This window comes from Brienomyrus brachyistius, chromosome 22, assembly GCF_023856365.1.
Source record: "Brienomyrus brachyistius isolate T26 chromosome 22, BBRACH_0.4, whole genome shotgun sequence".
NCBI classification, from domain to species: Eukaryota; Metazoa; Chordata; class Actinopteri; order Osteoglossiformes; family Mormyridae; genus Brienomyrus; species Brienomyrus brachyistius.
Genome location: NC_064554.1, coordinates 4,418,135 through 4,434,985, shown reverse-complemented (window position 1 = coordinate 4,434,985; position 16,851 = coordinate 4,418,135). Strand labels below are relative to the sequence as shown.

Genomic DNA, 16,851 nt, shown 5'->3' with positions numbered 1-16,851 from the left:
TATTAAGTTCTATTCAGCTCAGGGACTGGATTGTCTGGGGACTCGAGGTTTTCACCTGATAACAACAACTGCTTCTGAATCAATTTAGTCAGCCTCCAGCCCACCAGCCCACCCTCCGCAGTCCAAGGAACACACAGTGTGATGTAACTGCTGACATCCCCGAGTCCAGCATGAAGTCTGTGCGCCTGTGAATGTGTTTGCTGCCAAAGAGCAGAGATCTCACACGTGATGAGACAGAGGAGGGGGGTGGGGGGGCAGGGAGAATCGCAGAGTTTGGCAGCTTCTCTCTGTGGATGGCTGATAAACCTCCACAGTGTCTCCCCTCATAACGATGAGGGACACGAGCATTCAGACGGTTTGGAGTGACAGCGGCAGGAGTAACTTTGGAGGTTTCGGAAAGCACTCGTCTGCACACTGAACCAAGCTCTCCATCCATCTCCTGGCCACTTATCCTGATCTTGGGGGGTGGTGGCCAGAGCCTATCAGTGGCACAAACCCCCAGGAACAACAGCAGAATTCACTAAAATTCAAAAAGAAAAGCTACCGATAAAAAACTTCCATATTTTATTTCTGTAAAAGACTTTTATTTGAAGTCACATGCATTGTTCTGTGAGGAAGCCTGGAGGGGGTCCCAGGACCAGCTGGGAGTTACTCAAGGAACCAAGGAACTCAAGGGGCCTTACTCAAGGAACCAACAGCAAAATCACTCTACTGACCCTGAGATTTGAATCAGCAACCTTCCAATCTCAGACACAGTATGCTACCCAACTAAGCCACACCCCCCAAAACGGTGTAACACACACCCAATGGCCTTCTGGGGCATGGAGCAGAGTGTGGTCCTCAGAAGGGTGGAGGATTATTGCCCTGGTACAGGGCACCTGAACTCCAGCTGAACTCGAGGATCAGTTTTTCAGCCCATCAGGTTCTCCCTGGGCAGAGGTGGGTAAGTCAGGTGACTATCACAGGCGGAAAGTTCAGGTCCAGAGAGTAAAAGTCCAGGCCAAGATTTTGTTTCAACCAACCAGTTGAGTGTAAAGAGTCACAGAGGACTCAGCTGGTTGTTGAAACAAAATTTTGGTCTGGACTTTAATTCTCTGTACCTGAACTATTCACCTCTATTCCTAGGTCAGTGTATATACTCCGTTGCAAAGATATGCTTATGGGAACAAGTGACGTTAATTTTCTTAACTACCTAACTGTGGATTTGAGGAGAAAGTATTCTGGGAATAAAACGTCGGCAGGTAGCAAGAAACCTGAATTATAACCCCAAGGCTGCTGGCGGTGCCACTGGAATAAGAGAAGAAATACAGTCGAAAAAAATTTTTTTTTAGAAATTTCACTTGAGAATCTGTGCGTTTATGAGAAAGTTTGGCAAGGGAAGAGTTATACCAAAGGATTGTTGGCTGAAGGCCTAGAGCAGGGGTGGCCAATCTTATCCGCAAAGGGCCGGTGTGTATGCAGGTTTTTGGGATGACCTTTAGGTCAGCTGTTCAAACCCAGGAGTGAGAACACTTCAGCCAATCAGTCCTCTAATTGGTGACCTAATTAGGGGGTTGCAGTGAAAACCTGCATACACATCGTACCTTTGCGGATAAGATTGGCCACCGCTGGCCTAGAGAATGTCTGTTAAGCTTCACATGCCTCCAGAGTGACCCAGGAACCAATCAGCGGTGATGTTACAGATGTTAGAGGGGCCAATCAGGGGTAATGTTACAGATGTTAGAGGAGCCAATCAGGGGTGATGTTACAGATGCTATAGGAACCAACTATGGGTGATGTTACAGATGCTACAGTACAGGAGCCAAACAGTTGTGAAGTCACTGGTGCTACAGGGTCTGACAAACATACATGTTACTCATGGGGGGTACCGGTGGGATACATCCAATCCAATATTTAAAACAGTGGTGTTTGTCCCACCCACTATTTTCCAATATTTTGCGTTTAAAAATATGAATAAATTTTACCGGAGAATTCGGTTCTCATCTAACCTACTTACCGAGGGTGATAAAACTTTTAGCCAACAATTTCAGTTCCACACGTATAAACTTTTATGCAGGGGTGGCCAATCTTATCCGCAAAGGGCCGTTGTGTATGCAGGTTTTGGGGACCTTTAGGTCAGCTGTTCGGACCCAAGTGTGAGGACTCTTCAGCCAATCAATCCTCTAATTAGTAAGCTCTAAACTCTGCGCCGCTGTGATTGGATCAGCCAGAGGGACCCTGGGAGGGACGCTCTAAACTCTGTGCTGCTGTGATTGGTTGTTTCGCTGTCAGGCAGCTGCTGATGCTCCAGGAATTGGAAAAGGTCACGCAGCAGCTACCTTTGGTTAAAGCAGATAGATAAAATGAAACGCTGCTTCTGTGAATGTTGAAACAATAGACTGAAATCCTGTATCGCAAAGTCACGGAGGCTGTAATGCAGTGGTTCTCGATCCTGTTCCTGGCGCCCCCTCTGCCAGAATGTTCTTCATTCCAACCCTACCTTAATCAGGCTTATATGGTCCCTATTAGGCTGATAATGAATGTGGTAGGTTGAAAGCAGTGTGGGTTGGAATTAAAACATTCTAGTGCGGGGAGGGGGGGGGGGGGGCACCAGAAACAGGATTGGGAGCTACTGCCACGGAACTACTACTGCCTTTGAAATTGCAGGCATAAATGTGCATCGTTCAGTTAAAAAAAAAACACAATTTGACAGGATAAAGATGCAGGTTAATTGTGGATTTGGCTAAGCTGCTTTGCATAGGTACAATATATGAGGTCATACAGGATAATTGGATTGACTCGACCCTGTCGCCCCCAATATTGAAAACAGGGGTGCTGTAAAGGGGGGGTAAACGATGACGATTCTCGGGGCCCATGACTGAGAGGGGGCCCAGAGAAGCCCCCAATAAACTGTGTTGGGGGCCCTGTCAAGATTCTTTTCATGGGGCCCAAAATCCTTAGCAGCGCCCCTGATTGAAAACACAGTGACACCCTTGCTGAGGAAGACACCCTTTCTCTTGCCTCTCAGTATATCTCAGGTGAGAAGCCTTCCCGTGTTTCACAAACAAATTACAGGATTGCTCAGGGGCTCTGTGTTCATGACTATATCTACACTTTTAGACAAAGGACGCAATAAACACTGGCTGTTGGTGGTTTTAACTGGCACTTTCCAAAAAAAACACACACACATGGTTTCTGCACTAAAATGTGTTGGTTATGCTAATTAACTTCGCTCGAAGGCCTCTGTTACATAAAACTTCAGTAGCAAAAAAAAAACAGGCAAAATCATGAAAGAAATCTGCAGCTGTCCCGAGTCGCGTTTTAATTCTGCGTTGACCTGTGACATGTGAACAGGGACATTTTTTCGAGATGCTTATTGTTTTCGGGGGCGTAGCTTTACAACCCATCACACCACATAAATGAAAGAGTACCATCATATCCTCTGCTCGCTCAGGCCAGATCAGAGACCGGAGAGCAGCGACCCTTTAAACCCTGCGATTTAGCGGAAAGCGTGCGGCAGATGCGGCTGGAAAGCCGGGCATCCGGCACCATCTGCGCTCCGCCGGGCGCTTGTGTTTTAAATGCTGAGAAAGTTTAGCCGGGCGCTGGCCCCGATTTCGAAAAAGATATAGTGGATGTGCCGAGACGACGTAGGATTGTTTGCTCAGTTTGGGAACTGCTGTATTTGCCCAAAAGCGGGGGAGGGGGGATAATTATACAGCGAAAGAATATTGCGCGCATCAGAGGGACTCATTGTCCTTGAGTGGGAGGACAGCCGAGCAGGAGAGCCCTTCGGGCTGGGACACCTCGCTCATTCACGTGCTCTCGTTTTACTAGAGTATCTGAATAACGGGGCTGCTTGTTAATAAACCCTCGCTCGGTCTATGCACGTTAATTAGGAACAGAAAGGGCGCTGAGAAATCCGCTCCCGCCTGTGAATCACAGCAGTGCACGACCCTCAGGTCTGCATCAATACAGAAATGTCAAGGGCCGGGGAGGGGGGCCACCAAGCGTGAGCAGATGATGCAGCCGGTCTTCAGTTAATCAAGACGCAGGGCGATCTCAGGCCGAGACATCGCGGTGCTCATAAGAAAGCATAAGCCAGGCGCTTATCAGCGAGCCTGACCGGCGCTGGGCGAAGCGTCCCCGCCAGGCTGCCCGGCACACCCCGCACCGGCAGGCGGCCAGCGCCCCCCTACCACCTCCTGTTAAAATGGAAGTCGTGTCCGCCACAGACTCCTGGCTGATGCCACTGTTATACTTCAGCTGGCGTAAACAGCGGCAGTTAGGTCCCCTGGCTATTAGGCTATTTACCGCTAAACGGCAATTAATTTATTAAGCTACTTAACAGATTTTTAACAAACGCCCCGACGGAGAATTCTTCTCCACAAACGCAGCCAATTCTCAGTCTTATCAACATTCTTCGTGATACACAGTTTATCATCCGCAAAATTATGAAAGATCAGAGCGCAGCTGATGTGCAGAAGGGAAACTGCGATACACACTGTGTATTCACCCGTGAGAAATCGAGAATCCCGTCTGATAGTGGAAAATCCTTCTACTATGGAGACAAAATACATGCTCCTGAGTTGAATTTAAACCACACGTTTCTGTAAAATATTTAATTATCAATCTTTCTGAAAATGATTTATAATGACAGGTACACATACAACTAATATAAGAATGGCAAAAATAAATAAATAAAACCCGAATACTGGTAAATATAAGCTATTTTGTTGTTAGAGGACTTGGTTGTTTCCAAAAAACACATGTCAAACAGTTATTTTAATAACAGCGCCTCTATTGGGGCTATTTTCAATGGCAACCTTTACAATATTTTCCATAGCAGAATAATCCACTCCACCATGGAAACAAAACAAAAATGGCCGCAGTTAAGTAGGGGACCTATATATAGTCCGGAATAAGACCCACGGAGAAGTCTGAATTAACACATGCAGAGATACAGCTTGTAAATAAACGAGGAGGGACAGTAAGACCCCACTGATGCTGACGGTCCCCTGTTTGGAACAACTGAGAAGCAGAATTCCTCCTTCAGGCCATAAACATAAACGGTTTAATTTAGGACTCATGGATGGATTGTTTGGCCACCGCAAGGTAAAGAGACCTGCAGTCCTCCTCATCATCATCGTAATCATCATCTAAAAAAGCATATTGGAGAAATGAAATAGATTGCAGCATCGACTCCCAAAGATTAGATTCAGTCACACAGTAAAATCACGTAATGCCGTAATCACTTTACACCCGATACCACCTGCCTGATGGAATTCGACCCCACAAAGTACCAATGAGGTACGAAAAACACACAAGTGACATGTGGTTAACCACAACACAGAGATCACCTGAACATAAGAACGTAATACGTGTACTGTATATTACAACCGTCCCCCACCGCACAACCCATCATCACCAAAACATATTATTCAATAGATACATTTTTGGTGAGTTTTTACAAATACATTTGTATCTAATACACTTTAGCGCTTAACAGGTGGCTGCAGCAGTGGAATATTGAGCCACGTTGCTGATAAGCTGTTTCGGTGTTTCGCGTGCATTGTATGGACAAGGCAACTACATGACAAAGAAAGTACCCCCTGTGAAAAATTTAACAAAGATCAATTTTCATTCACTGACATTGAATGATTAAGTTCCGACAGCGCCAGCAAGTGGCCTTGCTCGGTAATACAAAACACAAGTGGAATATTTAAGTTCACAACGGGAAAAGCGACGATTCAGGTTGGCAGCTGTATAGGCTAACATTAAAAATCAATGAAATAAACATAAAAGTATCAAATTAAAACGTATTTGTAAAACAACAACTGTACTGCACACTGTACTGCTATTTTTTTTTTTCATTTCTAGCACCAAATATTACGTTATTAACGTTACGAAGCACATTGTAATGCTTTGCATCTGGTGTATTTTAGGAAATTATATTGCCAGATGTTGTCTGATAGGAAATAACAGCAAGATACCTTGCTCAAATATCACCCTGAATTAGTCAGTTTTATCACTCTGTTTACTGTGCAACAACCATAAGCACAACAGTAATATATCTATGCACTGTAAACAATAAGAAAAACAATAACCTTCAGTGGATAAACACAACGTTTGCATGAATCCAATGCAAAAGTCTGAAGCACACGCTGAAATGTTGCGCAACACAGTTACTTAAGCATATCGCGGTTACTGACGTTGATAAATATTCCGCTATTATATGAAGCACATCTTACCTCTTCCACCGTTAGTGGCATGCATATTCTGTATTCCTTCATCAGCATATTCTGGCAATTCCAACGGTGTTCAGAGTGTTCGCAATTCTTGAAGTTCCGTTTATGAAACAGTGGTGCAGTGGTTTATAAAACAAAGACAGACCTTTTTTTTTAAAAAATGCTCTTTTAAAGAAATGTCCCCGGGCCAGATCATGTGTTTAAAGAGCGTCGCAAGCAGGCAGGCTGGATAGCACACTCAAACTGTGATCACGAACTGTTCAGGGGGGAAGGGGGGGGGGTGGTGGACGGTGCATCTTGTGTACGCGGAACTGGACGGAACGTTAAGGCACGCGGGGACAAAAGTGCGTCGAGAAAATGGGAGCGGGAATGCCGTCGCTCCTCCGCTACAGTTAGACAAGCAAAGAGCCGCTCTTTAGTCTTCCGGTTAAGAGCGATTTGTTATTCCCGATCGTGCGGCAGGCGGTGTTTCCCTCTGCTCTTGCAGCGAGATCTCATCCAGAAGCTGCGGGGTGTCGGTCAAAGAGCGTCCGTCTCAGATACACTCTGCTGAAGCATCCATACCGTCATCACGACGGAGTGGACTAATACAAATTCCGCACTGGGAAAGTTGATTGCTTGTCTATATATGTTTTTTGAAATATGACCTTTAAATACTAATTTCCTTGTACCACTTGCCCAAAATAACGGCGACTGCTTTCTTAAAAGAAGAAACTTTTAGCAGAAGTGTGATGCAGCGACATTACTCAAGCCCTGATACGCTTTATGAAGCACAACTGACATTCAATAAAATATCTTTTCACCATTTCATTTTTCCTCTTCCAGTCTTTTCTTGTTTTCATTTTATGTTACGCAATTACATTTTCCTACCGCGTAAAGCAGTCGACGATTTAAAATAATTACTGTAATAGGTGAAAATCATTTGCTATACTGTAGCCTGTATTGTAACCGTATACCCTGGAATATGCGGCTGGCGGTCATTATTTATGGTAGCCTATACAGTTTTTTATATACATTATGTATCTGAAAATCTGCCCAACTAGGCGTAACTGTGTAGGAACTCTTGCCAAAGATTAGGCTGCACATCTTAATGTAGTCACTGTGTGTTCCACAGAAACTCATTTTCTGTTATCACAACTACGGTAGTTATGATTAAGACAAATTGCGAGAAGCAAAATTAATATATATTTTTTTGTTCGACTACAACAGGGTACAACCTAAATACAAGGGAAAAAAACTCCGAAAAACAGGCTTTTGCAAACATGATATATTCTTCAGGGTCCCTCAGCCGAATTTCCACCTGCTGTATAGTACGTACTTCGTCAGGCGGCTTCCGTTACTCACCAGCAGATCTAGCAGTAAAGCTATACATTTGCAAACGAAACAGACAAATTTGGCTTGTCTCGAAATGAAAACCTCACCCCAGGTACGCGGTCGGAATGGCAGAGCGGACGCCGTATCCATTTCAGCATAAATTAGGTCATTTGCGCACATCATTTCGATATTTATCGGAAAACCCAAGTCAATACTTGCTTTTTGTCGTCGTAAATAATGATGTCGTATAAAGTGAACTTAAATAAAGCTGCGCATGACTTAGTAATACTCAAGTGTTCTCTTAAATAGGCAAATCTGTACTGCATACAGGCCTATAGGCCTGTGATACTTAAATACGCGTTTCAAGAAAGACGAATTCGGTAGGTTGTTGGAAATCAAGCATCTAAGGAACGTGGAGCGAAACGGGGAAATCAGAAACCATACTTGAAATTGATGTGATTAATATCCTGAAGATCTAGACCAAGTTCTTCCAGAAATAGGGTGTGAAGCTGCGGTAGAATGGAGATATTTCGTCATTCGTTAATTAAGTTGCACTTACCCAGACTTTTCACAGTAGCTGTTCCTCAGTCTTATTCATATTTATGCTGACATGTATGCAATAAATATGTTTTCAAAAGGACATATGAAGCACTCAGAATGTCTGTTCTTATCTGACTCACTTCCCAATGCAATTCCATGGCCGACTGCGAAAAAATGATGAGTCCGATCTTTGGCATGTATTTTACTCTGACCAGCTAACGCCTGCATGCATGACATGGCGCAGGTGCAACTGGCAGGGAGAGCTGAACAGTGGTGTGCCTGGTTATCGAGTCCAGGCTGAAATTTTACAAATGAATTATTCATGGGTACAAAAATAAGGGATAAGCAAACACTGTCATGCTATGTGTCATGTGCTGTGCACCTTGTAAGACAGCAGCCAACAGCAACAAGCAGAGCTCCAGAATGTTCTTCTATAACGACAACCTTTGGCAATTATCCAGTATAGAGAAATAAGGTTCAGCAATGCCTGGTATTCATGCTGTACTGTTTGCATGTTATCAGAGGTGTGGGGCCAGGATTGGCAGGGCAGGCAATCGCCTGGGGTCCACAAGCTGGGTTGATTACATAGTACATTACAACTACAAATCTGCTTTATTTGCGTATTCTGTTTTTCACAGTAAAGTGAAAATGAAAGAATTGTGTTTATTAAATGGCCTTTATTGATATTATAAATTTAGACTTCACACTGTAATAATGGTCATAAATTTTACCATGTCAGGCTCCCTCGCGTTGGAGGGGCCCCATAGAGTTTTTTGCCCGGGGCCCCCAGTGTCCCTAGAATCGACTCTGCATGTTATGATGCGCTTGCATTTAATGGAAGAATAAGACATGGCATAGAAATTTCCGTCAGCTTCCGTTGCTGCTGCATGAGTTTGCTTCATTCCTGTTGCCCTGAGTTTGAAAACAAACAGTCAGATCTGGTGAACCTGGAGAAAATCGTCAAATTCTGGCAAACACACAAAATTGTGTCTCTGTTGAAATCTCATCCCTCTCTCTGAAGTCTAGGATCCGTGCCAGTTTTATGAGATGAAAGATCTCCAGTATTGCGGAGGTCCCTAAACTATTCGGTACCACTGAGTGCATGCATGTGAGGTGTCTCAGGTGGATGAGAATGAACTAGCGGTACTAGAGGAGAGTCACCATACAGCCAGAGCACCAGGAATATTCCAGAACCTGAGTGATGGAACATGATCAAGGGAGCAGATTTGCAAACAAGCCTAAAGTGAGTTCTGGAATTTGGGATCATTGGCAAGGATGATGAACCCAATTTTATACAGTGTGAACTTAAATGGCTGAAAGAACAGGCACTACTGGAATCTTATGAGTACCGTTCTTTTCCAAAACAAAATATAAGAATAGTAAGCAGGTCTTAGGTAAGGATGGCGTGTGGAAGGCAGGGCATGAATTCTCGATCTTTTAACAGGTGAAGGTAAAATGTGAATCAGATAAATGGAAAAGCACATGTCACATCTCATTTACGTGATACCTGAACTATTTCAGCTAAGGGTTCCCTACCTGCTTGCATGCATAGGTCTCACCTTCTGGCTTTTCAGATGTGTGTTAGTTGCAGTGTGACCTAAACGATCTGGAGTCCCCGTCGGTATGGCTTGACTAACTGGAAAACTGCCTCTTGGGGATGGTTGATTGTTTCACATCTGCTGTTGCAAAATAATCCAATAAGACCCTCACCACGTGATGCGTAAATGAGCGCTGCAAGTACATGCCGTCCAGAGGCTACATGCCAGATGTCACGGACTTCATGTCTACAGGCTCTTATAACCATATTCATTGCAGTCTGGTTTAATGACTACAGTAATTATCCGTGGCATTTAAACCTGCACTTTTGTTGAAAACAGTTTTGCTCAACTGAAATGCACACCTGGGTAACGCTTACCAGCCAAATGGACTTTCAGCCCCTTTGCAATTCACAGGCCCTGACTGCTTGGACGGTTAGTCTGGGGGTGTTCTGAGGAAAGCCAGGAGACAGGTGCATTACCCAAACTGAAGAAGGCTAGGAGGCAGGGTCAGTACCCAAACTGAGGGAAGGCCAGGAGGCAGGGTCAGTACCCAAACTGAGGGAAGGCCAGGAGGCAGGGTCAGTACCCAAACTGAGGGAAGGCCAGGAGGCAGGGACAGTACGCAAACTGAAGAAGGCCAGGAGGCAGGGACAGTACCCAAACTGAGGAAGGCCAGGAGGCAGGGTCAGTACCCAAACTGAAGAAGGCCAGGAGGCAGGGTCAGTACCCAAACTGAAGAAGGCCAGGAGGCAGGGACAGTACCCAAACTGAAGAAGGCCAGGAAGCAGGGACAGTACCCAAACTGAGGGAAGGCCAGGAGACAGGGTCAGTACCCAAACTGAAGAAGGCCAGGAGGCAGGGACAGTACCCAAACTGAGGAAGGCCAGGAGGCAGGGACAGTACCCAAACTGAGGGAAGGCCAGGAGGCAGGGTCAGTACCCAAACTGAGGGAAGGCCAGGAGGCAGGGACAGTACCCAAACTGAAGAAGGCCAGGAAGCAGGGACAGTACCCAAACTGAAGAAGGCCAGGAAGCAGGGACAGTACCCAAACTGTAGAAGGCCAGGAGGCAGGGTCAGTACCCAAACTGAAGAAGGCCAGGAGGCAGGGACAGTACCCAAACTGAAGAAGGCCAGGAGGCAGGGAGAGTACCCAAACTGAGGAAGGCCAGGAGGCAGGGACAGTACCCAAACTGAGGAAGGCCAGGAGGCAGGGTCAGTACCCAAACTGAAGAAGGCCAGGAGGCAGGGACAGTACCCAAATTACTGGAAACACACCACTAGATTAGTTACTCTACACAGAATATTGTATTTTCTGTGACTATTTATAAACATCAAAGGTAGACAACAAGGAAACCTCTGGTGCTGCCAAAGATTTGTAAGAATACCACGGGCCACAGAGAAAACGGTGACACAACTGAACAGACCGAAGCTTGTATTATTTTGGAAATATTATGAGTGACCCCATGATTATGGATAAAAAGGTAAAAGAATCCGAAGCCAAAAAGCAATAAGCAGGAGAGACTCAAAGTCACCCCAACAATGATTATGCCTTTGTGAACTCCGAAGATTCAGAATGAAGACAATCTAGGGATGGCCAGGAGTTTACATCGACTTGGCAGAGCTGAATAATAATGATCACTTCTGAAAACTATGAAAACTAAACATCTCGGGGATAGATGGCCATGCCAACCTACACAGCTTGTATTATGAGACGTAAAAATCCATCAACACCAAGTATATCATACTAGCAGCTAAAATTCATGGTGCATCCGGGGCTTGCGCCTTGTACGTAATGGAATGGGATCCAGGTTGGTTTAAACCACGAAGATCGGATTAAGTTAAGCGCCACGCGGTGACTGAAATCGCCGAAAAAAAATCCCGCACGTAGGAGGTTTCCAAACTTAGCTTGTCCCTTCGATAGTGTCAATATGGAATTGACTTGCAGAGTCAGCATTCAGCCACAAGGTGTCAGAAACGATCTGTTTTTAAGGCTCAACGCGGTTGTGACATAAATCATATTCGCAAAACAGAATATATTAGATCAATGATGTAAATATAATTTAAATAATAATATCGTAAGTAAATTCTTTTAGAAGGCTTTGGTATTTCAGTTTTGTATCAGCTTTCGAGACAACCTTGCTTCACGTCTAATTAGGTAATAAAACATACCATACAAGCCTACATATAATATTGCCATATGAAGTTAAAGAGACACCAACAAACCACATACATTGGTTGGTCATTATGTGTAGCACCATAAGTTCGCGCTGGGAAATCACCGCCATTGTGTAATTAAGAGTTTTAGTAATGACCAGAAATGTCAGCAACACCACAGCACATTTTTCTGTGTTTGAACACCGTAGGGTATAAATTTTTACGCCTTCTCTGCGGAATATAAATTTATGCCATCAGTTCACGGACGGCGGAACGTAACGTTCAAATCTTGGACAGGGTGACCTCACGTCCTCCATCATATCTGAGCGCCTATGATGTAAGAAGAACTACATCTCGCTTTTGGTGTGAGCTTTTCAAAGACAACAACGAAAATATGAAAAATTTCTCAGCTACCAAGTCAGAATAAACGTTCTTTTAAACTATAATATAATCCAGTATAACAACTGAGCCATTAACACACAGGAATAATTTCTATTAAGATTTTAGATGCTTCTATGAAATACCATTTTTCAAAAGGAAAATAAAAAAATACAAATAGCTGCAGGCTAATTACGAAAATTTTAGCCAAATGTCCACAGCAAAAGATGGAAAATGACCTGATTATTATTCAAGAAAATAGGTCAGTCATTCCATCCAAAGTCATCATATAGTCATAGAACAGAGTTGTTCAACCTTACAGAATTTTTGAGACCAACACGATGTAGGCAAACACAGCACTGGCCAAAAGGCCCCCTCGTATACGAAAATAAAGCTCTAATTGTCACGGCTAAAAAGAGTACTTACACTACGTGTAAGTAGTGCTGGCTGAGACAGGGACGTAAACACGGCACGAATAGCCCCTATCCGGGGAGGTGTTCGGCAAGCCTGTATCGAGACATCCTCCTTAATTAGCGATTCAGAAGGAGCTGGTTAATTAACACTAGATTTACCGAGTTTTTATTCTCTGCTGAGAGTCCCAAGGTGTTTGTCACCCCTGCTGTGATTTTCGCAGGTCTTCAGCCCCATCCTCCTCCTGCTTTTGTTGTGCAAACACACCCATTACCTGTGAGGCCTGGCGCATTTGCATTTTTTACTCAGAGTAGCTCAAATCCAAGGCAGGCTAAACCTCTGTGTGTGACATGGAAACCTTCACAAAAGTCTGCCATATCTATACCAAATATCCCACACGCTGACTGACCTGCAAATATGAAAGACGCACATTCACAAAATATATGGAAACACAAGTCTGTGTTATTTATAAAACAAATTGAGTGAAAATAGAATGAAAAGTTGCTAATAGAATGAAATGAATAAAATGAAAACATGCTAACACTTCAGTCTCCAATGCATGTTTGTATATAAATGTCATAAGCTGAGTGAAGTCATGGTCCATGGTTTTTGACATGCTCATACACATACAGAATAAAATGTCATTTCATTTTCATTGGCCATCACTGAATTATAACACCAAAAGTGAATTTTGTTTTTGTGTGATCTCTCCAGCTTTGCATGTTTGGCTGTTCATGTAAAAATTGATGTATCCGTGCCTCAGTTCCAGGTTCATCTCTTCGTCATCTTTCTGCCTTTTGTCTCAGTGGTTACTGTCCCACACAGTCTGTCTATCTTTCAAAGTCTGTGTTTGCAGCGTTTGAAAACCCAGTGACCATCATCCCTGTATTTGGCAATGGAGTTCCTTGGCTAGAAGAATCGGAAACAATCTTCTTTTTCCTTTCCACCCTGTAGATGCTTTGTACAGAACGTAGGCATTCACCGCCACCAAGTCCAGCATGTTGTAAAACACAGCTACTGGCCACTTGCTTGTTGCTGCTCGTACTGAATACATGCGCGCCATTCTAAACACTGACGTGGAGAATTCCTCTCCCTGTGCAGTGTCCTTTGCCAATGGAGGAAGTTCACGGCAAACGTTATTCACCATGCCCAGTAAAGTGAAGCAGTCTGTGTGACAGTGACAGTGAGGTGAAGAAATTGTCCATTGTGACATTTCTCCCGTCATCCAGAAATGACTCCATCAGACTCATGACCACGTTCTCTGCCAGCCTTCACCAAGAACTGTGCTGAAAGTTTCACTCCAGGAGAACACATGAACATAGATGTACAGCTGTTCTCGACCAAGGTTCATTGTCCATGCAGTATATTTACATTTACATTTACAGGATTTGGCAGACGCCCTTAGCCAGAGCGACTTACATAAGTGCTTTGAGACTCTGCAATGAATTTCCGATGCTAGCTCAATAAGGACCCCAGCTACGAATACTATCTCTGAGAACGCCATTGAGTAGTGCAGAATTTTTATTTTATTTTATTTTTTTAAAACACACACCAGAAAAAGAGTCGAGTAAGAATATAGAAGTTCTACGTCAGGTATTTCTGAAAAAGAAAAGTTTTGAGTCGTCGCTTGAAGACATTCAAGGATTCAGCTGTTCGGACATCTAGGGGGAGTTCATTCCATCAATTAGGTGCCAGGACAGAGAAGAGCCGAGATGCGTGTCTTCCTTGTGCCTTGAGGGGAGGTGGGACCAGTCGAGCAGTGCTGGAGGATCGGAGAGATCGTGGTGCAGAGCGGGGTGTGATGAGGTCCTTTAGGTAGGATGGTGCCAGAGAATTTTTGGCTTTGTATGCGAGCATCAGTGTTTTGAATCTGATGCGTGCAGCTACAGGAAGCCAGTGGAGGGAGCGCAGCAAAGGAGTGGTGTGGGAGAACTTGGGAAGGATGAAAACAAGACGAGCAGCTGCATTCTGAATCAGTTGGAGGGGACGGATGGCGCTCAGTGGTAAACCCGCTAGAAGCGAGTTGCAGTAGTCAAGGCGTGAGATGACGAGGGACTGGACGAGTATCTGGGTAGCCTGGGTGGAAAGAAATGGACGTATCCTCCTGATGTTAAAGAGGAGAAACCGACAAGAGCGAGAAAGACTGGTGATATGTGAGGAAAATGACAACCGATCATCTATGGTAACTCCAAGGTTTCTAGCAGAAACCGAAGGACGGATCAGGGAGTTGTCAAAGGAGATCGCAAGGTCCTGGAGGGGGGATGAGTCAGCTGGGATGTAAAGCAACTCAGTTTTACTAGTTTTGAGTTTTAGCTGGTGAGTGGTCATCCAAGATGAGATGTCTGCCAAGCATGTAGAGATCTTAGTGGAGACATGAGTGTCTGAGGGAGGGAAGGAGAGGATGAGTTGAGTGTCATCGGCATAGCAGTGGTAGGAGAAGCCATGTGAGGATATAACTTCGCCAAGAGATTTAGTGTAGAGGGAGAATAGGAGAGGGCCAAGAACCGAGCCCTGAGGGACACCGGTGGAAAGACAACGTGGAGTAGATGTGGATCCATTCCATGTCACTTGGTATATCGCATCCAAGCCGGACAAATTTGGGATCAAGTTCTGGATGGCCACGGATTTGGAGACCAAATACGTCTGCAACGTGTCCCCTAACTTGGGAAAGGACCCCAGTCACCAGAAAAGGGAGAGGCTGGCAGAGAACATGGTCATGAGTCTGATGGAGCCATTTCTGGATGACGGGAGAAATGTCACAACGGACAATTTCTTCACCTCACTGGCACTGTCACACAGACTGCTTCAGCGCAAAACAACACTACTGAGCACAGGGAATAAAGTTTGGTATGAACTTCCTCCAATTTCAAAGGACACTGCACAGCAAGAGGAATTCTCCGCGTCAGTGCTTAGAAGTGGCAGTGTCTCCTTGACAATTTATGCACCTAAAAAAACAAGATTGTGTGTGTTCTGAGTTCCTTGGACCAAGATGTGGCGATCTGTGAAGGCAGAAAGAGGAAACCCAACACGATAACAGACTATAACCACATGAAGGTATGTGAATGTGTGTATAATTTTACATCAGTGCTACAATGTTTTCTGATATGTACTATACAGGCCTATATAGAAAGAAGGTAGAAAAAAAGCAAATACACTCATGACTCTCTCTCTCTCTGCTGTTATAGTGTGGTGTAAATGTGTTGGACCAAATGGCGCGCATGTATTCCGTAAGAGCAGCAACATGCAGGTGGCCAGTAGCTGTATTTTACAACATGCTGGACCTGGTGGTGGTAAATTCCTACGTTCTGTACAAGGCATGTACAGGGTGGGAAGGCAAAAGAAGATTATTTTTGAGTCATCTAGCCAAGGAACTCCATTGCCAATTTATGCCACAAAAGGCTATGGGGACAGAGGAAGGCTGCTGCTGTGCCAGGACTTGTATGGACAACTCAGTGTCAGGTACAGGAGAACTGCAACAGAAACCGCAGCAGGTTTACCTGTGCAAAGTGTTACAAATTCACTTGCGAACTCACTTGCGAGGTCTGCAAACACTGCAAAGTTTGAAACACTCAATTTTTTTTATAAATAAAACAGACTTGTGCTTCCATATATTTTGTGAATGTGTGTCTTTCATATTTGCAGGTCAGTCAGCATGTGGGATATTTGGTATAGATATGGCAGACTTTTGTGAAGGTTTCCATGTCACACACAGAGGTTTAGCCTGCCTTGGATTTTAGCTGCTCTGAGTAAAAAAATGCAAATGTGCCAGGCCTCACAGGTAATGGGTGTGTTTGCACAACAAAAGCAGGAGGACAATGGCCCAAGAAACTCTCAGCAGGGATGCCAGTAGGTGTTAGGCCCAGGGAATTTACGCAAATTTGCGTAGATTTGGCAGTTCTAGTGTTAAAGGTGTCGCCATAAATGTGACTGGAACTTCGAAAAGCAACCTGTCTGTCTAATATTTTACACGCCAATACCTGTTTTATTGCAATGACACGGTCTGTTAATTTTTTAAAAGAAGCCCTGAATGAGGCGTTGCCGAGCATGTGACTCACCTTCCTGCCTTATTCCTAATCTCCTGTGTGGATCACCTTCAGCTCCAGGTCATGGGATGAGATAACCAGTGTTACTTCCCATCCAGTGTTATTTAACATAGAAGGTGGATGGATGATAGCCATGTTAAGGCAATGTAAAGTAACTGAGCAGTTTGGTTTTTTGAAGTCAGTGTTCTGTGATTTAATTCCGCCTGTGTGTAACTGTTGCTTGGTGACTAGAGGGTTTCTGTAAAC

General features: G+C 44.4%; 1 protein-coding gene across 7 annotated transcripts in view; it reads right to left on the bottom strand.

Moving 5' to 3' along the window:
• The window catches only part of LOC125717844 (cytoplasmic phosphatidylinositol transfer protein 1-like), a 40,159-nt gene extending 31,903 nt beyond the window's left edge, over window positions 1–8,256 (bottom strand). For 5 of the 7 annotated variants that reach the window (XM_048991156.1, XM_048991154.1, XM_048991155.1 and 2 more), the window contains exon 1: window positions 6,231–6,808. Coding sequence is in view for 1 of the 7 variants with exons in the window: in XM_048991161.1 (XP_048847118.1) it covers window positions 6,231–6,278 (48 nt within the window). In the remaining 6 variants the exon portion in view is untranslated. Of the gene's footprint in view, window positions 1–6,230; window positions 6,809–8,100 lie in introns of those variants that run through there. The other 2 variants (XM_048991158.1, XM_048991161.1) reach the window with 2 other exon arrangements.
• Window positions 8,257–16,851: the final 8,595 nt, after the last annotated feature.